This window comes from Mesoplodon densirostris, chromosome 10 (assembly GCF_025265405.1).
Source record: "Mesoplodon densirostris isolate mMesDen1 chromosome 10, mMesDen1 primary haplotype, whole genome shotgun sequence".
NCBI lineage: Eukaryota > Metazoa > Chordata > Mammalia > Artiodactyla > Ziphiidae > Mesoplodon > Mesoplodon densirostris.
In genome coordinates, this window is record NC_082670.1 from 32,679,066 (window position 1) to 32,705,680 (window position 26,615).

Here is a 26,615-nt window from a genome sequence, read left to right on the forward strand (position 1 = left end):
CTATATTTTACCTTCTCAGGTCAGTCAAATGCATAAAAACAGCTCTGTAAGTAGCAGTAGTACAAAAGAAGGCCTTTCTTTTCCCTAGAAATGTCTTACGATCCGAGATAAAACCATTAACCCAAAGGTGACTCAGTACAGACTATGTCTATATTAGCATATTTATTAGCCCTTGAAAGTTCACTCATGGGGCTTCCCTGGCATCCAGTGGTCAAGAATCCACCTTCCAATGCAGAAGACGTGGGTTCGATCCCTGGGTGGGGAACTAAGATCCCACATGTTGTAGGGCAACTAAGCCTGTGCGCCGCAATTACTGAGCCCACATGCTCTAGAGCCCAGGCACCACAACTAGAGAGCCTGCGTGCCACAACTACTGAGCCCACACGCTCTGGAGGCCGTGTGCCATAACGAAGAGCCCACGTGCTACAATGAAAGGTCCCGCATGCTGCAAGAAAGATCCCATGTGACGCAACTAAGACTCAAATCAGCCAAGTAAATAAATTTAAAAAAAAAAAGCTCACTCAGAAAGCTTATATTTAAATCTACCACTTCATCAAGAATCATCATCATGGTCAATAGAAAACAATGTTTAACAAGTAAAAGAGACTGAAACGAGATTTGGGGAAAGATTAAAAATACCTGTATCTTCCTTATTTTGTCTTTTCAATTTCCGTTGGGCTTCCTCTGCCTAATAAAAATGAATGTAATTTGGACAGGGAATTAGTAACATGAAACAATTTAATATCCAAAACTACTGATATATGTTAATCTTTGCCATACTAACTTCTGATTTTAGAAGATTTCTATCCTCAGTTTTGCAACTCCCCCGAAATTGGTATCAAGGTTAATTTCCCCCTGCCACTAAGAGAATCCCCCAAGTGGATTCTTTCTTGATTTAAAATGCAGGGGAAGGGCTTCCCTGGTGGCGCAGTGGTTGAGAGTCCACCTGTCGATGCAGGGGACACGGGTTTGTGCCCTGGTCCAGGAAGATCCCACATGCCGCAGAGCGGCTGGGCCTGTGAGCCCTGGCCACTAAGCCTGCGCGTCCGGAGCCTGTGCTCCGCAACGGGAGAGGCCACAGCAGTGAGAGGCCCGTGCACCGCAAAAAAAAAAAAAAAAAGCAGGGGAAACATGCACCAACCAAAACCAAAAACTTATTCAGATTTGAGCTTTATTTCATGCATCAAACACTAATACACACTGCTATATATAAAACAGATAACCAACAAGGACCTACTGTATAGCACAGGGAACTATACTCAATATTCTATAATAACCTATAAGGGAAAAGAATCTGAAAAAGAATATATATATATATATACGACTGAATCACTGTGCTGCACACCAGAAACTAACACAACATTGTAAATCAACTATATTTCAAAAAAGCAAAAACAAAAACAAAACCCCAGAAAACTAATAAACAAAAGCTTCATGTTTAAGTTTCATTTACTGCCATTTATTGAAAACTTATTTTTAAGAGCAGACTGCTAAAAGGCAAAATTTAACCCTCTAAGAATGATCAGGAAAATTCCTTAAGTCACCATGGAAAAGCATAATGTTAAGTACTAGCAATTCTGAAATGAGTGTAAAATAGGTTAACTGATTAGAATACACGTTGATGATGTCTTCAAAAGCCAATAAAATACATACAATTAGATATGTGTGGGTATGTATATAATTATATAGATCTTTTTTATGTACGCACAAAATAGGGGAAAACCCCAAATGCTACGTGGTGGTATAGGTAATCTGTACTTTCTTCTTTATACCTTTTCATATTTTCCAAATTTCCTACAATAAAAATGTGTCCTTTTTCAATCTGTGAAAGGCAGTAAAAGTTGTTTAGGAAAAAACAAAATAAAAACAAAAAAACTCCAAGCAACCCTTTCTCAGTACACTTTTAATTTGCTCAATTACCTTGGACTGCTCTGCCCTTGAAAAGTGATAGAAATACAAATTGAACTCTTTGGCACATTCTGGTTTCAGTTCATACATGCCTCGTCCTGTTAATCCAGGTTTCCTTTGGGGGAAAAAAAAATTCTTAAATCTCATATACTGTTGGTGAATGTAAGCTGGAACTACTTTCTGTGGGTTCATTTAATCATCTACATCCAAAGCTTTATGTGCATCCACTTTATCTAGCACGTCCACCTGGAATTTATTCTAACTGGACAAGTGAATGTGATGGTCACTGTAGTGACAACAATTCAAAGTCTAACAACAGGGGACAGGTTACACACATTATGGCATCTCCAAACAACTGAACACTATTAAAATTGATGTTAACTTGTATATTTTGACATGTAAAGATGTCTGTGGTAAGTTCTACCAAGTGAAAAAAAGCAGATGCAATTTTAGGGTTTAGAGAATCTTTTCTATAATTTTTTCTATATTTTCCCTAAAAATATGTATTGTTTTTAAAATCAGCAAAAATAAAGACAATGCCATTGGAATGAGGAGCACAGAAAAAGCAGGATTAAGAAACTGCCTCAAAAACCTTAAGGGATAGATTATTGATAGTTTACTGATTGGACACCGAAGAAAGCATTATTCAGAGGCTATCCCACAATTTAGGTGGCACATTCAAATGGAAAGGAAGAAAGCACAATGCATTTACTCAGATCACCTGCTCAGGTTAGTTTCAATTACCTGAAAACCAGCTAGGTTTTACCAGCTAGGGAACACCTGAAAACTGAAAATCCTCATAAAGCTACTTGAAGTTGCTAAGTGCAGGGCTAGATCATAAAAATAAAATGTCAGTGAGAAATCTAGTTCAGAATTATATGTTTCAAAGTGGTTGTCACTCTCTGAAAACAACAATTTTATTCTCAGTTCCATCAAGGGGAACACTCTAAGAAAAATTAATGTATAAAATAAAATTAAATGTGAAAAAGCAGAAAATAAACTCACTTGAAATGGGCAACTGCTTCAATTACACTCTCCATGCCAGTTTCCTTGTTCTCCTAAAGGGTACAGGAAACAAATTAAGTGTGTTTCATGTTAATAACTGCTAGCACTCTGAGCATTGTGCTTTTAACTCATTAAGCTTCATACAGTAATCGTATAAAGCAGATATACTATTCTCCCGATTTTTACAAATGAGGATTCTATAGTAAACATAATGATTAATAGGCAGTTGGGGAAATTGAGTTGGTAAGCTAACATTCATTCAGATTGATACAATTAAAAACAAGTTACTACCATATGGAATCAACGTGACAGCTTTCAAAAGGAATAAAATAAAAACACAAAGTACACATAATGTTTAAATTTTATATTTAAAATTTATATATTTGCAATATTTTGTGAAATAGCTACACTAATTTCTTATCTATTTTTGTTAAAACATCATTTCCCAAATCATATCCCATTCACGACAAGCTGTTCATAGGAATTCTGTGAAATATTCTCTGGTCAAAAATGTTTGGTAAATATAGATGCCATCACTTTGTACAAGGCAGTTACACTTTTAAAATACTGTTTTAGGGCTTCCCTGGTGGCGCAGTGGTTGAGAGTCCGCCTGCCGATGCAGGGAACAACCAGTTCGTGCCCCGGTCCGGGAGGATCCCACATGCCGCGGAGCGGTTAGGCCGGTGAGCCATGGCCGCTGAGCCTGCGCGTCCGGAGCCTGTGCTCCGCAGTGGGAGAGGCCACAACAGTGAGAGGCCCGCGTACCGCAAAAAAATAAATAAAATAAAATACTGTTTTAAATTTTATTTCTTCCTTATTCCAATGGTCTAAATGAAACTGTAATTGTTTCCTCATTTTCTGCATTAAAAAGTACATGTATACACAACTAGAAATGGAAATGGCAAAAGTAGCCCATTAGCAAAGACCTATTAAAAAAAGTACATGTAATTTTTATTCTGACTAGATATTCAGTGATATTAAAAAATCATTAATTATTTTTTAGGTGTGATAATTGGCATATGCATAGGTTTTTCTAAAAGCTAGTATCTTTTGGATCAACCTTGGCACTACTGACATTTGGACGAGATAGTTCTTTGTTGTGGGAATCTGTCCTGTGCACTGTAGGATGTTCAGTAGTATACTGGCCTCTGCTGAATGGATGCCAGTAGCATCACACACCCTGCCCTGAGTAGTGACATTGCCAAATGCCACCCCCCCGGGGGGTGAGGCAAAATCATCCCTGGTTGAGAACCACTGTTTTAGATATATACAATTCTATTTATAGATGAAATGGTAAACCTGGTATTCTCTACAAAATAACCCAGTGAGGGTGTAGAAATCAGTGGCTGGGGTATAAATAAAATAAGATTGGTCATCTGTTGAAGCTGGTGATGGTTCACTCTACTATGTTTTCTATTTCTATAGATGTTTCAAGTTTTTCAAGTTTGAAATAATACGAAGTTTAAGAGGAGTATTACAATGCAACAAATAAAGGTTTAAATCCCAGAAGAATGAACATTAAGGTTAAGAGTTTTGATCTATGTTTCAAATTTGGGAAAACATTTTGAAAAGCCTCGATGAAAATAAAGTCCTTTTGCAACTGTAATCTGGGTTTCTGAAAAGCCCCAGGGCTGAAAAGTAGGTGGCAGAGGAACTTAAGATCCTGGCAATAAAAATAGTTACAACTGAATCTATGAATGCCCATATGAATATTAATTTACATTCACTAAAATGAGAGAGATGGCTTAGCATAGTCTTTGGATGCTTTAGAAGGAAAAAACTCTAGCAAACTTTAGTCAACACAGCTGAGTAGGTATTTCTAGGTTATAAAAGTGTTATCTCTACCCATGGCAACTTTGCACTAAACACCCTATAAAAACCCCTCTTTAATGGATATATAAATTCCATTCTAAGGAACAGGTTTTTTTCTTTTTTAAAAATAATTAATTAATTAATTTTATTTTTGGCTGCGTTGGGTCTTCGTTGCTGTGCGTGGGCTTTCTCTAGTTGCAGCGAGTGGGGGTTACTCTTTGTTGTGGTGCGCAGGCTTCTCATTGCCGTGGCTTCTCTTGTTGCGGAGCACGGGCTCTCGGTGCACAGGCTTCAGTAGTTGTGGTGCGTGGGCTCAGCAGGTGTGGCTCACAGGCTCTAGAGCACAGGCTCAGTAGTTGTGGCACAGGGGCTTAGTTGCTCCACGGCATGTGGGATCTTCCTGGACCAGGGCTCAAACCCATGTCCCCTGCATTGGCAGGTGGATTCTTAACCACTGTGCCGCCAGGGAAGTCCTGGAACAGGTTTTCTTTTATTCAGCATCCTTATTTCTTTCAAGGCTTCATTGTAAATGATTCTATTCCTAGGCTGCTTTCCACTCCCAGTCCCTAGTATTCTCTTTTTCTAATTATTTCTAATAAGAGTGACTAGAGTTATACATGTTCTAGAACTGTTGTTTTTACAATTATGGAAAAGGTACAGAGAAGTAAATCTATACATACTAGACTGGTAGGTAGGGAAGGATTTCCATAATTTTCTTTTCTTAAAATGCAGGTACTTACATCTTCAGGTAAAGACTTTACCAATTCACTATGAGCCATAGGTTTGATGCTCAACTGATGGATAATCTCTCGTTTAATCTCATCTGTAGCATTTACCTGTCCAACTCCAGGACTAAATCTCTCTCCTGTCAACAGTGAATAAGTACATATACACACACTTAACAATCATAATACTTATAAGTGATATCTATTTATAATTCATGCAACACAATGTATTTTTCTTTCTGTGCAATGGGAAAGCAATGACTGGTCTGGCAACAAGGTAGGGTGAGAGCAGCTCCTAACCATCTTTCTGAGTCTCTGACACAACAGGTGAGTGTAGTCTTCAGCAACGGAGAGAGAACTCTGGTTGCTGTTTTGAAAGAATGGGATCAGAAGGTGGGAAAGGATTAGAAGTAGTCAAGAATTGGTACAGCAGTAGCTGTACTAGCAGCCTAGGTAGGAGGGAGAGCCTTCCTTTGTCCTTTTATCTAGTGGCAAATAAGATATCACCTTCTGAGACCTTCTTCATTGGTATTACCTCCTGACAGTAGCCAGGATTCTCTGCTCTATGGACTGTAGAGAGACTGAAATAGTACGGGAGGTGGGAGAAAGTAAAGGATAAAAGAATAGGAAAGATGGAGGCAACAGGACTGAAAATTTAGGTAATAAGAAAAAAAAAATCTGTGTCTTAGCCATAGGTCTCATATTAACTTGGAATTTTCATATCTGAAGTCAAGAGGACACTTTTGTACCACAAAACCATGGGAAAAACATAGCTAAAATATAAAGTAACTGTAAATAGCTCCTAAATATCCTATTCTTATTTGCTAAATTCTCCTGTCCCCCGTTTTATTCCCAACACAGTCTTCTAGTTTATCCTGCTTTAGCAGTTGTCCTCTCTCCTTCCAAAGGACCACAGTGCTGTTTCTCTCATCATTACAGTAACCAGAGGGGAGATAAAAATAAACACTCTCATCTCCTTCCTCTAAAACTGAGTAACTGCTCAAATAGAGGAAACAGTTCAGATTCTAAACTATTTGATACCACAAAAGTCAATATAATACATAAATGTTCCAAAAGATCCAAACTTACCAACAAGCATTATAATGAGGTAGAGCATCTCTTCTATTAGAGTGTTGTTCTGCTGAACTAAATCCTGTAACAATCGGGGGTAGCGGGAGAAAGTTCATAGATAAGAAGAAGAATACTATATTACCTCAGATGATCAAAATAACCAAAAAGAATGAAAGATGCTTCTCTAACAGTGTGTTGTGGTCTCATAAAGCATGCTCTTACCTTATGAGTAGTCTCAGAACTAATTTTTTTTCCATAGTCTGGAGTACTGAAAATCTGGTGAAGTTCAAAGCGGCTAAGCATTATCATCAGGAAATGATTTGGATCCATCATGGAGACACCTGTCTTTTTTAAAAATGTTTGAGATAAAGGAAAAGAGGAAGGTCAAAAGGGCTACTAAACAACTAGTGAGAGATATTTTGGCTTGCACAAGAGAAAGCAGCTTACTCCTTCATCAATTCCAATAAAAGATGAAAACCCATTTAGCCGCAATCTCTACTTGTGGTAGCTACAAGTATGGACAGGGATCTATGCTGGTAAAACAAATCAAAACAAAACACTCCCTAAACCCACATATCATAATCCCTATAAATTCAGTTCAAAGATTTGTGTCAGGGCTATCTTACCACTGCCAGGTGTATGGACAGAAATGTGGTATGGTAATAAAACTTCTAGCATTTAAAACAGTATGTATCATATTAAACTCTTATCAAGAACTCAAACTAATTTTTAGTGATAAATGCTATACTAAGTGAAATGACAGCTTTTAAATATTAGTTTTAATTCTCCTATAATTCTTGTATAGCTTCTCAATCAACTTGAATTTTAATTTATCTTGAACCAATAATTTTTTTTTGAATTTTACATTTTGTAACTTTTTCTATAATTTCTAAATCCATTCAGCAATAATATGGAAACACTACTTTGTGACAAGCACTGTGCTATGTAAAATGGACATAAAAAGGAACAAGATAGAGTTGCCACAGTTTAGTGTAGGGGACGAAAAGTAAATAGGCAACTACAATCCAGACTTATGAATGCTATGGTGGGGATAAGCATCATGCTATGGGCCCTCCCAAAAGGGACACAAAGCCACATTTTAGTGTGTCAGGGAAGGCTTCCTGGAGAAAGTGACTCTAAACACGAAGACACACAGGACAACATTATACGTGGTAAACAGAAAAGGAAGCGGGTGGGGTGGGCAATCTAGGGAGCAAACAAAATAAATGTGCAGATTTTAAGACTTACGGGAGAGTATGACAAATTCAGGGAATTTTAAACATAGCTAAGTACTGAAGGCCTTGAAAATCAGTTTGAGGGATTTGGGTCTTTAATCAGATGACAGTGAAGAAAGGATGGCTTTCAGGTTTCTGACTCTAATAATTACAGATTGTTGAATAATTCACTAAGGTAGGGAAACCTCAAAGATAGGAAGAACGTATGGAGGACACAAGAGTTATTTTGAATATGTTAACTGTGAGATGTGTCCAGGAAACTAGATGGAAATGTTCTATCAGCTGTTAGCCATATGAGTTTGGAGCTTAGTAGATAAGAGCTAGGCTGCAGTTATAGATTTGAGAGTGATCATAAATGATTGGGTCCTGTGGAAATAACAAGAAGAAAAACTCCCCACAACCTTTAAATTTAATGCTTTTTACCTGAAGCATTACTATATCCTTGTCAAACATTTCACGTCTGCATTTCACATTGTGGTAGTAATAAATCTAAAAAAAAAAAGTAATTATATTGGGTAAACAGATTTTTATTTGTGCAGTTCCCTCCTCTTCCCACTCACCAAAAGAGCACATGGCTCTTGTGCACGTGAGCATGAACACACAAATGTGCACACGTAATGTGGTTTCCCCAGCAGTTAATGCTATCTTAGTAGAGATTAGTTAATTAGAAATTTCCAGATTATAGCAGTCACTCTATGGTTCACATTTTGCAGCCAACTTTCTGGGTCTCCTAATAAAGTTCTTTCAGTGAGATTTATTATAGCTATCAAAAACAGAAAAATCCTATACCAAGCCTTGGTGAGGTTTAAAAATTAAAACTTCAATTTCAGAGCTATACTAACAGAACTTTTATCTTTTAACCCAATTTAATTTAAGTAAGTGAAATCCAGATTTTTTTTTTAAAGATTTTTTTGATGTGGACCATTTTTAAAGTCTTTATTGAATTTGTTACAATATTGCTTCTGTTTTATGTTTTGGTTTTTTGGCGGCGAGGCATGTGGGATCTGAGCTCCCCGACCAGGGATCAAACCCGCACCCCCTGCATTGGAAGGCGAAGTCTTAACCACTGGACCACCAGGGAAGTCCCCAGATTTTTTATGTTTTAAAGATATCCAACTTTGTTCTAAAAATGACTGCAAGTGAAAATAAAACTCATTTCTACTTTTGATATTGTTTCTTAATAAAATATGAATTAAAACTCTAAAAAACCTTTGGTTTAAGGTTACATTTCTTTTGTCAAACAGTTTTTTAAAAAAAATTCTTTTAAGGTTTGTTTCCAGGGGCCACAAACAGTTTTAATATAGATGACGTTCAGTGACTAAGTACACTGAAAATTATAACCTTCACAGAAGGTAAAGAATGGACTGAAAACTCTTTGTAGAATTAAAAAACACTTACTTGATTTACAAGAGAGAAACCATTTCTTCTCCACATTCCTGCATGTACTTGGGCACATAAAACAAGGCATCTAAGAGGGTGTTCTATCAACATGGGTGGGCTAAGTTCACTCTGTGTATGCAAAAAAACCACAAAAATCTCAACTCTATAAAGAAGATTAGTTTATAGGGACAGAAGCTTTATATAAAATACAAGTCAAAATTATTTTAAGGATGTTTGTGTGATAGTTAATTTTATGTGTCAACTTGGCTGGGCCACGGTACCCAATGTTTGATTAACACCAATGTAGATGTTGCCGTGAAGGCATTTTGTAGATGTGATCAGTATTTATATCAGTAGACTTTGAGTAAAGCAGATTACTCTCCATGATATGGGTGGGCCTCATCCAATTAGTTGAAGGCCTTAAGAGAAAAGACTGAGGCTTCCCCAAGGATGAAGAAATTCTGCTTCCAGACTACCTTTGGACTTCAGGCTGTGACATCAACTCTTAAACTCTTAGCCTGCCAGGTTGCTGGGCTTATTTCAAACTTGCCAAGCCCCATGACTATGTGAGTCAGTTCCCTACAATACATCAATCTCTGTCTCCTACACACACACAAACACACACACACTCACTCACTCACTCTTTATTGGCTGTTTCTCTGGAGAACCCTAGTAGTTTGTTTCAAAGTGATTTCAAGTACATGGAACATAGTAAATATTTACTTTTATTTATTTGTTTGTTGATTACTGAAATATAGTTGATGTATAGTATTATGTTAGTTTCAGGTGTACTACATAATGATTTGATATTTGCATACATTATGAAATGATCACCGTGATAAGTCTAGTAACCATCCGTCTCCATACAAAGTTGTTATGATATTACTGACCATATTCCTTATGCTGGATATTACATTCCCATGACTTATTATCTAATTGGAGGTTTGTAATAGATATCTACTTTTAAACAGCACTACTTACTAGAGGTAGGAGCTCTGGAAATTTATATGCCACTTCACTTTTGCTTACCAATACATGCAAACCTGCATGGAGAACAAATAAAAAAGTATTTCTGTAAGTGAAAATCATTCAGATAAAAAAAACCCCCTAAATATTCACTCAACTTTATAGCTAACTTCTTTTCTGTTTCTCTTTGGGAACCTATCATGTTACACATTAAGATATAAAATGAATTGCATCCATAAATGAAGCTTTTCAATTGTTATTCTCATGAACCTCAGAATTAAAGGCACACTTGAACTGGAGTCTTAATTACATGTACCAACATACACTGATGACATTTTACAGAAGTAAATGTTAGACATACAAACATAGCAAAAGCAGCTATATAACTATCAAAGCAACTTGTATACCAATTTTAAGAGTCATATTCCACTGGATCATGAAGTTTGTTCCATTTAAAGTACAGTAGTGAGTGATCCTCCTGGCTACTGAACAGAGAAACTGGCCATGGAATTCATAGTCTGCACTGATCCTGACCTCAGAATTCAGTTCCCCAGAACTTCCAGTTTAGGATCAAAGCCTCTTTAGTCCCTAACTGCAAAGGGCTCTTTTATAGCTCAACCTTAGTTAATTCTGTTAACTAAGAATTAATTGTCCTGTTTATGTTGTTGTCTAAACAGAGAACGCTTTTTACAATCTTATCACCCCAATTTGGGACTCACTCCAACCTGCTGATTAAAAAGGTTATCAATAAATAAGAAACAGCTTAGAGAGAGAGGAAGTATAGGGTGGTTTCAATTTATTAGCAATCACTTAAGTGATGGACCAATTTGAATCCTAACAACACAGACTTTGAAGCTGGGCTGAGATAAACAATAAAACACGTGGTATATGTAGTTAAGAAGTCTGAAGAGGCATTATGGTATAGTCATTACAAACATGGTTTCTGGTGCCAAACTACCTCAAAATCCCTACTCTGACTTGTTGTGGTGTGGCGCTAAGTGAGCCACCTCCATGTCTCAGTCTTTCCATTTGTGATAAACCTAACAATACCCACCTCATAGGCTGTGATGATTACATAAGTTAATGCATGTGAAACTCTCAGAAAAATGCATTGTAGGTATTCAATAAATATTAACCACAAACAACAATTTAAAAGACAATTTCAGGGTTCTCTTTTAGGGAGAAATGCTTTACCTGCAAGTAACCGAGAAACTGGAAGGTGAATGCTAACTTTTTCTTTGGAAACACAGTATCTGATAGTTTCCACTGAATGTCCACAAATGCTTAATGTGACTGGCTGTTCACCATCAGTAAAACCACCGTGACACTGCGTCAATACAGCAAGGCATTTCTTGTAAGCTTCAATTAATACTTTTTCCTAAAAAAGACGGTTTTCTGTAAGTTACTCAAAGGTTTCTACAACATTAACCAAGCACCTCAAATTCAACGATGTATTAAGTACTTCAAATATCAATATGGGCAAAATTAAACTCAATCTTTTCTTCCCAACTTGCTCCCTCTTCCAGGGCCCTGTCTCAGTAAATGACATCTTTATAGAGCTGCAGAAATCTGGAAGTCATTCCAAAATCCTTTCCCTCATTCCCTATTTTTTTAAAAAATTACATTAGTTAGAGGTGTACAGAGAGTGATTCAAAATTTTTATAGATTATATTCCATTTACAGCTATTTTAACATATCAGCTATATTCCTTGTCCTATAGCATAATCCTTGTAGCTTATTTATTTTATACACAGTGGTTTGAACCTTTTAATCCCCCCTATCTTGCCTCTCCCCACCTTCCTTCTCCCCGCTGGTAACCACTAGTTTGTTCTCTATATCTGTGATTCTGTTTTTGTTTTGTTATATTCACTAGTTGCTTTTTTTTTTAGATTCCACATATGAGTGATAACATACAGGATTTGTCTTTCTCTGTTTGACTTATTTCACTAACCATAATACCCTCCAGGGTCCATCCATGTTGTTGCGAATGGCAAAATTTCATTCCTTTTTATGGCTGAGTAATATTACATCACACACACCTGCACATGCACACCCCCCTGCATCTTCTTCATCCACTCATCTACCGATGGACATTTAGGCTGCTTCCATATATCTCGGCAATTGTAAATAATGCTTTAATATACGAAATTTGTTTGTCTCTTTCTGACTTACTTCACACAGAGAAATGGATAAAGAAGATGTGGTACATATATACAATGGAATATTACTCAGCCATAAAAAGGAAATTGGGTCATTTGTAGAGACATGGATGGACCTAGAGACTATCATACAGAGTGAAGTGAGTCGGAAAGAAAATAATGCTGCTATGAACATTGGGGTACATGTATCTTTTTGAATTAGTGTTTGTTTTCTTCAGATAAATACCCAGAAGTGGAATTACTGGATTATATGGTGGTTTTATTTTTAGTTTTTTGAAGAAACTCCATACTGTTTTCCATAGTGCACCAGCTTACATCCAGACTAACAGTGTACAAGGGTTCCTTTTCTCCACATCCTCGCCAGTATTTGTTATTTGTGGTCTTTTTGATGACAGCCATTCTGACAGGTGTGAAGTGATATCTCACTGTAGTTTTGACTTGCATTTCTCCAATGATTAGCGCTGTTGAGCATCTTTTCATGTGCCTATTGATCATCTGTATGTCTCCTTTGGAAAAATGTCCATTCAGGTCTTCTGCCCAATTTTGTTTTTTTGATATTGAGCTATTTATATATTTTGGATAATAACCCCTTATTGGGCATATCATTTGCAAATATTTTCTCCCACTCAGTAGGCTGTCTCTTTGTTTTGTCGATGGTTTCCTTTGTCGTGCAAAAGATTTTAAGTTTAATTAGGTCCCATTTGTTTCTTTTTTGCTTTTGTTTCCTTTGCCTTAGGGGACAGATCCAAAAAAAAAATGTTGCTATGATTTATGTCAAAGAGTGTTCTGCCTATATTTTCTTCTAGAAGCTTTATGGTTTTCAGTCTTACATTTAGGTCTTTAATCTGAGTTCATTTTTGTATACGGTGTGAGGAAATGTTCTAATTTCATTCTTTTACATGTAGCTGTCCAGTTTTCCCAGCACCACTTACTGAAGAGACCTTTTTTTTTCCATTGCATATTCTTGTCTCCTTTGTCGTGGATTAATTGACCATAATGTGTGGGTTTATTTCTGGGCTCTCTTCCTCTTTCCCGGTTGTCCAGTCTATTACCAAGCTGGCAATTTCATCTAAATTTCTCTCAAACCTGACCACTGATTATTTCCAGTAACTCAAAGGAAAACCAACATGTCTCCACTGAACTCCCTGCTTCTACTCTTACCCTCTTCCATCCATTCTCCACACAGAGTAACTTTTAAAAACATGTAAATTGGATCATGTCACTTTTCTGCTTGGGAGTCTCGAATGGCGTCCCACTTTAATTAAAATAAAATTCAAACTTCTTTCCATGGCTTCCAAGGCCCTGCAAAGCCAGGCACCTGTTTACTTCTCTATTTTCAACCTCTGTTCTGACCAGAGCCTTCTCACAGCTCCTGGAACCATACTCGTTCTCATCAGAGAACATGATGCAGCTGTCCCTCAGTCAGGAATATTCTTTACTCTTTGATCAGTTAACTCTGACACATAGTTCAGATCTCACAGAAGCCTTCTCTGACCTCCCAACTTACACAAGCTCTCATCTAGATTTTATAGCCAAAGGAAGGCCAAAATAATTTTAAGACATAGGACAAATGTACCAATAGTAAAATTTCATTTTTGGATAAATTTATAAACTTCTTTTTATATGCTCAAAATCTTCATGGGATTATATATATATATAAAAGATAGTAACATAAAAGAAGAGAGAGTGTGGATTATATCCTCCTTTATCTAACTTCCAAGATTTTCAAAGGTTGCAGAATTTGAACTTTTACTGAATATACAAGTGAAAGCAGAAAATATGCTGTTTTATGAACATATCACCACTATCCTCTCCAAACTGCCTCAGATTTTACTTAGGAAATTGTTTATCTGTCTCTCCTCCATTTATCTCCTATCCCTGACCCCAGAAGAGACTCACATCTAAAGCACACCAGTCCTGCATCATTGAAATGACATGTGTTAATTTCATTTGTAGTGTGAAGGCTGCTTCCCACTCTGGTTCCATTTCAATATGCTGTCCTACTTGACGTGTAACTGGATCCATTCCCTTAAAAGGAATGAAAAGATTTTTAAACAAACTAAAATTACATCTGTTCTTTTACATCGAAACTTAAGAAATAATGCAGAAGAAATATTGATTACAAAAATATATAAAGTAAAAGTTCTAACAGGAAGTTTCAAGTAGTATGAGAAGTCCAACTTCTTAAATAACACGTTTATATAACATTCTCTAAAATTTTATAAATAAAAAATCCCAGTAAAATATAGAACAACTTATTTTAGAGGCAATCTTCTACATGTTTTAGACAATAAAATGTATATACTTCACTGCAACAATCCTTCAAATCCCTTTTTAGCTCTATCATCCATAGAAAAAACTGTTAGAAGAAACTTGACAGACCTTTAAAATGCTATTGAATTTATAAATGTTTTATAATATACTAAAATAAAATTTTTATATTTATTTGTAATCTGTAACTAAAAGTTTTCATAGGGCTTCCCTGGTGGCGCAGTGGTTAAGAATACACCTGCCAAGGCAGGGGACACAGGTTCGAGCCCTGATCTGGGAAGATCCCACGTGCTCTGGAGCAACAAAGCCCGTGCGCCACAACTACTGAGCCTGTCTTCCAGAGCCTGAGCTCTAGAGCCCGCAAGCCACAACTACTGAAGCCTGCGTGACCAGAGTCCGTGCTCTGCAACAAGAGAAGCCACCACAATGAGAAGCCCACGCGCCGCAACAAAGAGTAGCCCCCGCTCGCCACAACTAGAGAAAGCCCCCGCGCAGCAATGAAGACCCAATGCAGCCATAAATAAATAAAAAAATAAATAAAGTTTTCATAGAGACTGAAAGAAAGCAAAACAAGAAAAAGATAAACAGCTTTTAATACAAAAGAATATAACTTTTTTAGAAACTAGCCTAACTACCCTGGTGCACTGGAACTGATTAAAAATAATAGAAAATACAGGACACTTCAAGTATTCAAAATGACCAAGGTAGATACTCTTTCTATAGGTACAAGGAAAAAAATAGAAGTACTATAATAAAACACCCAGAAACCACCACCAACATGGGAACTAGAATATATCCTAAAAATGACAGGTTAACTTTGCTTATTCCTTTTTTTTTTTTTTTTTTTTTTTTTGCGGTACGCGGGGCCTCTCACTGTTGTGGCCTCTCCCGTTGCGGAGTACAGGCTTCAGATGCGCAAGCTCAGCGGCCATGGCTCACGGGCCCAGCCGCTCCGCGGCATGTGGGATCTTCCCAGACCGGGGCACGAACCCATGTCCCCTGCATCGTCAGGCGGACTCTCAACCACTGTGCCACCAGGGAAGCCCCTGCTTATTCCTTTCTTAAGAAAGCCAGAAAGCTACTAAAGGAATCATAATGATATTCCTCAGATTTTCTGAAACTATCTTTTTACAGTTAGGAGAATTCCCTGGCAGTCCAGTGGTTAGGACTCTGTGCTCTCACTGCCAGATTTAATTCCTGGTTGGGGAACTAAAATCCCACAAGCCTCGAGGCATGGCCCCAAACAAGCAAGCAAACAAAACCAAAACAACAAAAAACTGGTTAACTATACCAGTTTCTGCTTCTAGATTCTATTTTGTATACAGAAGTGTTTCCAAAAAGAAAATTAAATGGCGGGGGGGAGTTCTATACTATATCATATAAATATGGTATCAATGAAAGAAAAATATGGAAATATTAAGAAGACAAACATTACAGTTTCCTAAATAACTAATTTGACAATACTTCCATGTAAGCATATTCAAAACAAAACCATCTGCAACCCCCAAGGAAAGAACATTCATGGTAACCAAAAGAATAACCAAATACAGAAGTACAGCAGATGTCAGAACCTCTGCTGGGATCTCATGCATTCTACACCTTTCTAAGAGTTTCCAATTAAGAGGAGCTTCTTGATCCAAATTGTAGCTATCCAAATTATTCTTTTAAAAATGTGCCCAGTATGAAAAAAATGCACAGACAGAAAGGTATTTAGTTCAGCGAACCGAAAAAGGGAGAAAGTAAATGTTTCACTTTTGAAATGTGTCAGCTTATACATACCTGCATACATTTGAGTAATTCCAAAAAGGCATCAAATCCTTCTAGGAACTTCTGCCTCAGATCGTCTGACCATTCAGTTGGTTTGCTAATTAACACATACCTGAACAACACAAAAACAGCAATGGATATATGGACAAACAATGACCTTTTACAAGTTGCAACTGGTTCAATAATTAAGTGAAAACTTACTTAAGATCTAAAATAAGGCTCTGAACTCTCCTAAACTTGAAGGCTTGTAAAGCAGTATATCGTTCAAACTGAAACCTGCCCTGGGCATCTCGATGTCTCAAATGATCCATAAACGTCTTAATGATAATGGTCATTAGGTTTTCTTCTGTGATGAGCATCCGAGCCTAGGACAAAGTATATCAGAGTACATGGTAATAAAAAACTATTTACCATAAAGCTAAAAAAGAAAGTCACCAATGTTGGTTAGCTGTTTCAGTTTAGACCATTTTCAACACAACTATGTAATATCATAAATGCATTTTTGTGTATTTCTAAATAACAATTACTTACTCCAATTGCCACGTGTATGAAGCAACAATTATATCACGGAGAAAGATGCCAGAATGTAAGGAGACAGATCCAAGGCTCATTATTCAAAGACAATTCAGGGTGGGGGATCTGAACCAGGTTGCAAATTTTCCTTAACTGAGACATTTAGACACCTATAATGGTATGGTATAATTATTCTAGGATTCACAGGTTTATATCACAGATTCTGTAGAACTCAGTACGAAACCATTATTTCCTCTTAATCTTAGTTGAGATTTATTTTTTTGTTTTTCTTTCTATATACAGATATACACATTAATGTATTTTTGAATAAGCAAATACACTTAAATGATGCAAAAAACAGGTAAAAAGTTAAGTCTCCTAGCTCCCAAAGTCCCCCTTGCAAAGGCAATCTCTGTTAGCAGTTTTCTTGCATATACTTCCAGAGATGGTGTGTATATAATATATACGTGTATGCATATATACACACATATATACATTTATAGTACATGGATAACTTATTAAGTAGATATAAGTATGGGTATGTATAATGATCTCCCTTCCTGCCCAAAGGATAGCATATTATAAACACTGTTCTGCACTTGGTTTTTTCACTTGATATATTTTGGAGACTGTCCCATACCAGTTCATATAAATTCCCTCATTCTTTTAAATTATCCCCAGTACTCTTTTCTATCATACTTTATTAGCCAGGCCCTTACTGTGAGATATGTGGGTTTTTCCCAGTCTTATGCTGTTTATCACAAAAGATACTGCAACAAATATCTACTATGTACAGTTGCAAGGATATTTATAGAATAATTTCCTAGAAGTGGAATTACTGGGTTAAGGTGTATATACATTATAAATTTTGACTGATATCACCAAACCCCTCAAAGAAGACAAAACAATGCAGAAGTTAGATGTCTAAGAATATAGTAAAACTGTATTCTAATGTAGAGGTTAAGCTGTAAAGTCATCAGATAAGGAGAAAATCGATATAGTTAAACATACCTTTGAAAAACTCTTAAATCATCATCCCATTGCCAGGACTTAGGCCCCAAAAAGCTCAAAAGTCAATAGGATTAATTTCTGTTAATTTTCCTAGACAGTGAAGACTAAGTTCAAGTTCGAAGGAGGGGAGGTGCTGACAAGTTAAGTAAAAGGATTTTCCTTCTTGTTTGCTATATTAGTCAATTTTGAGACAACTAAATGAGTATATGTGATTTCACTGACCTAAGAAAAAACTCTGGTCTCGGGGAAAAGCTTTTACTATTTCGCCATCAAGCATAATGTTTGCTTTGGGTTTTTACTTTTTGCTTTGTTTTCAGGTATTTTATCAGATTAAATAAATTCTTTCATTCCTATTTCATTTGCTATGAGGTATTTTTCGTTCATTTTAAATCATGAATTCAGGAAAAGCATCTAATATGATCTTTTCTCTCCTTTTTGTCTGTTAATAAGTTGAATTACGCCAGTTGATTTTTTTTTCAAATGGTATACTACTCTTGCGTTAAGGAAATAAAACCAAACTTGGTTGTGATGTATTATCCTTTTTCTATATTGCTTGATTCAATCTGTGCAACCTCGTTTGTGAGAGAAATTAAATGGTAATTTTCTTTTCTTGTAATTTTTGGGTTCTGGTATCAAGATTACAGAGGACTTAATTAAATTGGCAAGTATATTCTCTTTCTCTGTTTTCTAGAAAAAGTTATATAAGACAGGTATTATTTTTTTCTTAAATATTTGGAAGAATTCCCCAGTATAGCCTTTGGGCCTGGGAACTTCTTTGTGAGAAGATTTTTATATTAATTAAAATTTTCTATTTCTTGTTTCTCTTCTAACAACCTGTGTTTTTTTCGTAGGAATTTGTTCATTTCATCCAAATTTCCAATTATATTGATTAATTTGATCCTAATATTGCCTATTTTCTATTTAAAATCTGTAAGATTTGTAGTTTTTTGTAGTCCTTTTTAAATAAAAATTTTTGTTTTTCTTACTAGACTTTCTAGAGATCTACCCCCATCCCTTTTTTTTCAAAGAAAAATCTTTTTTGTACATTTACTTTGTTTTATTAATTTCTGTTCTTTACTATTTCCCTTTTTCTACTTTCTTTAGACAAAAAATATAAGTACTTGTATTACAATGGCCTTCAAGGTCTGGCACTAATCCACTCCCATGTTCCCCTTATCCCCAGACTCAATGAGCTCATGGATCATTCTCCTCCTCACTCACTCTAGCAACACTGGCCTGTTCTGGGTTCTTTCTTCCAAAATGCCAAGTGCACATTCAACTCAGAACTTTGCACTTGCTGTTCCCTCTGCCTAGGAGGCTCTGTCACCAGTTAGTCACATCACTCACTCCCTCACGTCTCTGTTCAAACACCACTTCTCTGAGAGGCTTTTTGATAACCTTGTATAAAATATGACCCTTCCATTGTCACTCTCTAACCCCTTAACCCGCTTTCCTACTTTACAGCACTTCTCAACATTTGATTTATAATAAATATATAAATATGTAAACATTATATACATCTGTCTCTCCCCAACTGCACTATAAATCCCATGGGAACAGGGTCTTTTGTCTTTTTTGTTTACTGCTATATTTATCTCCAGAGCCCCAAACAGTGCCTAGTTAATAAAGGTGCTAAATAAATATGCTCTGAATAAATGAATACATGTTATTTTTCTAGTGCTTCTAACTAAAGGAGTCAGACAAGAAACATAAAAGGTTGAAATATCAGAAAAAAACAAAAATTATTATTTGTAGATTACTAGAAATTCCAAGGAATCAACACAAAATATTAGAGAAAATGTTAATAAGAAAACCAGACTGATACAAGATGGATATATAAAAATCAGTAGTTTTCTCTTTTTTTTTGCGGTATGAGGGCCTCTCACTGTTTTGGCCTCTCCCGTTGCGGAGCACAGGCTCCGGACACGCAGGCTCAGCGGCCATGGCTCACGGGCCCAGCCGCTCCGTGGCATGTGGGACCTTCCTGGACCGGGGCATAAACCTGTGTCCCCTGCATCGGCAGGCGGACTCTCAACCACTGCGCCACCAGGGAAGCCCAAAAATCAGTCGTTTCCTTACATATTAGCCATAGTGAGATTAAAAATGTGAATAATTCACAATAGTGTCAAAAATATAAAACATAAACACTTTTAGGACAAGTTATGTTCCTAGATGGGGATACTCAATATTGCAAAGATATCAGTTCTTCCCATATTATCTATAAATACAACATCTTTTCAGTCAAAAACCCTAATGTGGTTTCTGAAATTGACAGACTGATTTTAGTTCTTCTCTTAAAAAAAGCCTAAAATAATTAAGAATTTTTTTGAAAAGAATAATGAAAGAAGATTTAGCTCTATAAAATATCAAAATGGAATAGTAAGCTAATATTATTAAAACTTGGTACTGGCATGGAAATGGACAAAAGGATCAATTGAGGAGAGAAACAGATTTGAATACACATGGGATTGTCTCAGAGGCTTCTCAAACTCATCCCTGACTAAACTGAAAGCAACACTTTCCCTTTTTATAAGTTCTACTCATTCTCCACTCGGTTACAAAAGTCAGAAACCTAGCAATCACCTTTATATTTTCCCCTCAAACCCAACAACCAATCATTCACCAAACCTAATATTCCTCAAACCCAACATGTGGCCCGTCAGTAGATTTCACTACTTACATATCTCTCACAACGTCTGTACCCGCTGCCACAATCCCCACAGGTTTCCCACATCCACTACTGCTCCTGCAAATTTGTTCTCCAAATTACAAGAAGCATCATCTTTTAAAAATCACAAATGTGATGATGTAAGTGCCACCTAAAACTCTTCAGTGCCTTCCAATGTTCTTAAGAGAAAAACCAAAGTCCTTAATTTGGCGCAAAATATCTCATTAGTGGCTAAATAGACTTCAGACAGCTTCAACTGTCCTAGAATCTACCCTTGAACATAAAAATAATCTGGGGAAAAAACAGTCATTAAAAAAAGAATCTGGGGCCTCCCTGGTGGCGCAGTGGTTGAGAGTCCGCCTGCCGATGCAGGGGATACGGGTTCGTGCCCCGGTCTGGGAGGATCCCATATGCCGCGGAGCGGCTGGGCCCGTGAGCCATGGCCGCTGGGCCTGCGCATCCGGAGCCTGTGCTCCGCAACGGGAGAGGCCACAACAGTGAGAGGCCCGCATACCGCAAAAAGAAAAAAAAAAAAAAAAAAAGAATCTGGAACATAACACCTTGTTAATAAAATAACTGTAGAATACTCTTTAACTCCATACAATTAGGCCCTTGCCTATGTTTCTGGTCTCATTTAACTCCGTGTTCAAGGATCTTCGACCATACTTCTTCCCTTCTCTTCCCTTCCCTACTTCAAGATTTTCTCAAGTGTTGGTTCCTATGCATGATTTCTCTTCACGCTCCTGCATAAAGTTACCTTCCCTACAGAATCCTCTTCTGAACTGTGGGAAAAGGTCAGATCTCTCCTACTCTATCAAAACAACAGAATTCTTCAGTTTTTATTATAATTTTAGTTACCATTTATGTGAGTCTTTCCCTCCCTACTGTAAGTTCCATGAGGGCAAGGCCCATGTCTGTTCACTGTTCATTCCCAAAAACCTAGAATTGTGCCAATAAATAATAGGTGCTCAGTAAATTTTTTTTAATGAATTAAATATTAATAAATTATTCAACAGAACTAAAACATAGTGATGCCTCCTGGAACAACTAGTGAAACTTAGTACAAGATCACCCAATCATCATGATTCAACTGCCTTAGTTACCCTTTCCCTTAGCAGGGAAAAGGAGGCTTCTTAGAATGTGAGATTATACACAATATGCTGTTTCTTCTTTTTTTGGCCGCGCCATGCAGCTTGCAGGATTTTAGTTCCCCGACCAGGGACTGAACTTGCAGGCAGTGAAAGCACTGAGTCCTCACCATTGGACGGCCAGGGAATTCCCACAATATGCTGTTTCTAATGGATAAATTTGTTAAACTAATGAGTTTAATTTTAACTCATCAGTTCAAAACCTTGGGGGAGTACTATGAGAAAGTACAGATTAAGTTCAAATGACTTTCCCCTCCAGATTACACATTCAAAGATACATGTTCTAGTATGACTGAAGGCATCTGAAGTCTGATCACCCATTAATAAAATATTTTTCTATTCAGGAATATACAGATCTCAGTTCTCTATTATTTTAAGGCTTTACTTCTTCTAATGGAAAACAAGAAAATTCTTCTTAGTCTTTTAGTACTTACAAGTGAAGGGACTGTGAAAATCTGAACCGAGAGGTCTGCGATTGAAAACTCTCTGTCGTGGTCATCTGTCACATAATCACTCTGCAAACGCTCATAGTTCTATTAAGAAGGCAAAAAAAGGCAAGGAGTGCCAACTATCAGTTACAAAGAAAAGGCAAGCACTACTCACCAGAGTAGGTGCAGTGAAGAACTGGACAGACAGAGCAGTCACGGACACTGCTCGCTCGTGATCATCCTCCATAAAATCTCTCTGCAACTGCTGGTAATTCTAAACAACAAGGGGGAGATCCACCTCTAATCCACAATGACCAATGTTTAAGGATTATAATGAAAAATCAGTGCTGGAGGAGTCAGTAAGATATTCTATGAGAATGATAACTGGAATGTACCAACTAAACTCTGTGTAACTATCGATTCACTATACAATCTTCTTTAGCACAATGGCAATTTGTGAGCTCAAAAAGGAGTAACAGCTACTAAAATCCTGGGACGTCACTGTACATGGGTGGAGCCAAATCACAGTAGCTTTACACTGTCTCTGATTAAACCAGACTTTCATTACTTCTGGATGCCTATCAGAGTCACCTGATGGCTCTTTCAAAGTATACATGCTTGGGCCCCATTCTTGGTGAATCTGCTTCAGTAGGTTTGAGAATGGAATGCAAACACATGCATTTTGAAAGAGCTCCCCAAATGATTCTTGTATGTTTCCTTTGTTAATAACCCCTAATTCAGGTGAATAAAAAACCAAGCAGTTAGCTTAATCGCATGCTGCTGAAAGGGAGAAGAACGTAATTCAATAATATCAACAACCTAGAGTTATGATTCTTAAATCACATCCAAATAAATATACAGGTCGTTTCAACTAAAATTATCTTTTCTTACACATAATTTAATAGGAATAACATAATTCAATGACATAGGTTTAAAGTCTTCATTTATCATTTCACATCATACACACTGCAGAGATGGATATTCACATTATCATGGCAGATGATAAACAAGAAAAACCTCACTGCTAGAATTTTATTCTATTGATGAAAGATAAAAAGATCATTTATGAAGTTTCTTAGAATTAAAATCAATGCACTGACATACTACTATCAGCTGTTAATTTTACAAACACTGGATATAATCATGGACTACAGTTACTCTGTATATAACCTGTTTTGTTAATCTTTAAAAGTGAGAAACTACTTACCTTTGCAAATCGAACAGCAAACAGTTTCTTGTATTTCAAATCCATAAGTAGACTGCTCATGAACAACTGATGATACACACTCCTAGCACCTTTCACAAAGAGCAGATGTTAGATAAGGATGTATCAAACAAGCCAAAAATTACATTTCCAAAGTTTTCATATGATCAACTGTATTTTAAGTGTCAAGAGCGACACTCTACATGTGTTCCTTAATCAGTTTTTCTAAATATATTTTTCAAACAAAACATAAAGGTGATTTAATTTGGATCATGGATCCCCAAATCTGTTTTTTCCCCAAAGAATAAGACTGCATGTGTTAATTCTAAAAACCATAAATATATTTATTAGATACCCCCCCAAATGAAAAAGAAACTAACATCCCAATTACTTGTGTAAGTTCCCCTATACCTTAAAAGTAGTTAAGATACATACCTTTCCACAATTTGGAATCACTAAGCATCAACCTATCCACTAGAGAAGAGTTTTCACCATTTGGCCCTTCTTGTAAACCAACTTGACATAAAATTCGGCGAAGACCATCTTAAAACAAGAAAAAAGGTAGTCAAGAAACAGTAAGTTCAAATATTAAAATAAAATGACATATTAGTAGAAATTTTCAAATGGATCTACTATAGAGTCTTACTTTTTTTTAAACTAAAGGTCAAATTTATTCAGAAAAAGTAAACATATTAACTATTTTATTAACATGTTCACAAAATGGAGAAAAATTCCAAATCTTGCATTATACACCAACTCTTATTCCAGAATACCAAAATACATGTGTATCAGAACAGCAATGACCTCTTATGCTGTAAAGAATTTAAATAAACAACAAATAACCCAAAAGCCACTGAAATAAACATGGTTCTTTAAGCATCTATGCTAATTAAACCAGGTTACAGTAAAATTGTTACATATCCCATGGTAACTGAAGATAGGTATAATATAAAATTGTGCTACCATTTAAAAGAAAGAATACCTCTGTACTTTAATATATACCAGTCCATTTTATTAATGTTATGTAAAATGTTCTTCATTAAACAAAAATACACTATGTACTTATGTACACCTACTATATGAGGGGTTTTGGAAGGCAAATTCCCTTATATTCTAAATGCTAAACTTAAAAACTATATATAAGCATTAATAAAACCAGAACTTTAATACCTTCTAGTTTCATATTCTATATTTAAAATCACTATTTTTAAGTCTTCTACAAGCATGCGAAATAATCCGAAAAAAAACCCTAAAAAATAGAGTAACTTTAAAATTTAATTTTAAGAGTCACCAAATAGAAATTGTTTACAAGGCTAAAGAGAAAACTTTATATACGAATTAAATAATAGATGATAAGGTCTTTAAATTGTTGACGGTAAATACATTTTCTCAAAGAAAATTTTCAGCAGAAAACTGCTTCCATGATACTATTCATTAATGCTGTAGCACAGTACTTGGCATATAGATATCCAATGGAAAACACCAAAGCCAAAAAAAAGAAAAAAGAGGATGAGAGAAATAATTGGAAAGACATTTAGATTAAACAAACACATTCTCCTAAATTTCCACACCTCCATATTTTCACCTGTCAATTCACAGTGTGGCAATACTCTTTCTAGTAGCCTTTTAATACAAATGTTTTAGAAATTTTCTTTATAGCAAACATTGGAATGTCATTTATTCAAACCACCTCTCTTGCCTGAAGAACAGTATGACAGCTTAGATCGATTCCTAGTTTACTCTTCAGTGTTACACAACAAACTTGTATTTTTGGCATTGGACGTGAAGGTTCTTAATTCTGTTTATCACTACTTTTAAAAGATTATCTAATTTGTAGACTGTGGAAAAACAAAAACTCAAATACACAGTAACTTCAAATTTGCAAATTTTCAGGGTTGCAAATTATTAGTAACCACAAGTCGTAGAAGTCAAAACAAAGACATCCTTTAAACAGTTAATCATTTAGGTTTTATATACAGTAGCATTATGCAGCTTGCTTTGTGGAAGAGAATTCCACAGGATACGCCATTAAGAAATAGGTTCTTTTATCAAGTTGGTAAGATTTAGGTTTCATTAGCATATTATAGTCATTTACAATTGTTTAACCCACCGTTTCCTGCATTTATTTGAACACAGACTCCTCTGTATGCATATAAAAAGATCCGGTGGATCAAAAGTAGGAAACAGATTTTTTTCTATGTGTAAAAATATTATGAGATGGTATTTTAAAACATGAAACTAAAGCAAAAAAACGATTCCACTTGCTATTTTTTCCAAGACAGTTTTGCAAAGGCATATGAGCTCATTTTTAAGTCAATTAGCACAAGTATGAACCTACCTGAATATCCAATAATACTTCCCAGCCAAGACAAAAGTTTCAAACCAAAATTCTGATGTGCGACAATAGACGAATGCATAACTTGAACTTTGAGTGGCTTTGTCTGTCTACTGGTATTTCTCTTAAAAAGAAATGGCAGGATGAAAAAACAAACTTAAAAAGGCTATTTTAGAGAAAGAAGTTAATATTTTTATTTAATATAGCTACACTCTCATCATTATAGGGGAGTTTTTCATGTATGTGTGTAAGAAAAATACCATGTGGCTTGCTTTACTCGTATTCTAATTTTCTAGAAGGAATCTTAGGATTCTTATAAAAAAGTAAGAAGTTACAGCTTTAAGTAACCTGAATTTTTGGTCTTATATTTGAAAATCTGCCCCACCAATTATAAATTATTTAAATGCTTAAATTGGCTTTATGTCTTTAAACTAATTTTTAATGTAATTACACACTAATTTAAATAATTTACTTCATTGCACAAATGTGATGTTATCAATACTTTAAAAAAATTGTAAATACACACAAAACTTTCCAACTTAACCATTTTTAAGTGTGCAGTTCTGTAAAGCACACATTGTTGTATAACCAGTCTCCAGAACTCTCTGTCTTGCAAAACTAAAACTCTGTACCCATCAAACACTCCAGGTACCTCATACAAGCAGAATCATACATTATTTATAATATCTTTTTGTCACTAGCTTATTTCACTTAACATAATGTCCTCAAGGTTCACCCACACTGTAGCATGTATCAGAATTTTCTTCCTTTTTTTTTTTTTTTTTTTTTTTGCTGTACGCGGGCCTCTCACTGCTGTGGCCTCTCCCGTTGCGGAGCACAGGCTCCGGACACACAGGCTCCGCGGCCACGGCTCGCGGGCCCAGCCGCTCCGCGGCATGTGGGATCTTCCGGGATCGGGGCACGAACCCGTGTCCCCTGCATCGGCAGGCGGACTCTCAACCACTGCGCCACCAGGGAAGCCCTTCTTCCTTTTTAAGGCTGAATAATA

The 26,615-nt window shown here is 36.3% G+C and overlaps 1 protein-coding gene across 5 annotated transcripts in view; it reads right to left on the minus strand.

Moving 5' to 3' along the window:
* Positions 1-26,615, minus strand: part of UBR2 (ubiquitin protein ligase E3 component n-recognin 2) — a 117,492-nt gene that overhangs the window by 40,926 nt on the left and 49,951 nt on the right. For 3 of the 5 annotated variants that reach the window (XM_060109253.1, XM_060109254.1, XM_060109250.1), the window contains exons 8-24: positions 25,610-25,730; positions 23,707-23,814; positions 23,275-23,363; positions 22,074-22,172; positions 16,501-16,664; positions 16,312-16,411; positions 14,161-14,289; positions 11,297-11,480; positions 10,118-10,179; positions 9,155-9,265; positions 8,180-8,245; positions 6,744-6,866; positions 6,540-6,603; positions 5,466-5,590; positions 2,914-2,966; positions 1,921-2,023; positions 640-688 (exon numbers count right to left, since the gene is read on the minus strand). In XM_060109253.1, the coding sequence (XP_059965236.1) occupies positions 640-688; positions 1,921-2,023; positions 2,914-2,966; positions 5,466-5,590; positions 6,540-6,603; positions 6,744-6,866; positions 8,180-8,245; positions 9,155-9,265; positions 10,118-10,179; positions 11,297-11,480; positions 14,161-14,289; positions 16,312-16,411; positions 16,501-16,664; positions 22,074-22,172; positions 23,275-23,363; positions 23,707-23,814; positions 25,610-25,730 (1,750 nt within the window). Of the gene's footprint in view, positions 1-639; positions 689-1,920; positions 2,024-2,913; positions 2,967-5,465; positions 5,591-6,539; positions 6,604-6,743; positions 6,867-8,179; positions 8,246-9,154; positions 9,266-10,117; positions 10,180-11,296; positions 11,481-14,160; positions 14,290-16,311; positions 16,412-16,500; positions 16,665-22,073; positions 22,173-22,242; positions 22,342-23,274; positions 23,364-23,706; positions 23,815-25,609; positions 25,731-26,615 lie in introns of all 5 variants that reach the window. The other 2 variants (XM_060109255.1, XM_060109252.1) reach the window with 1 other exon arrangement.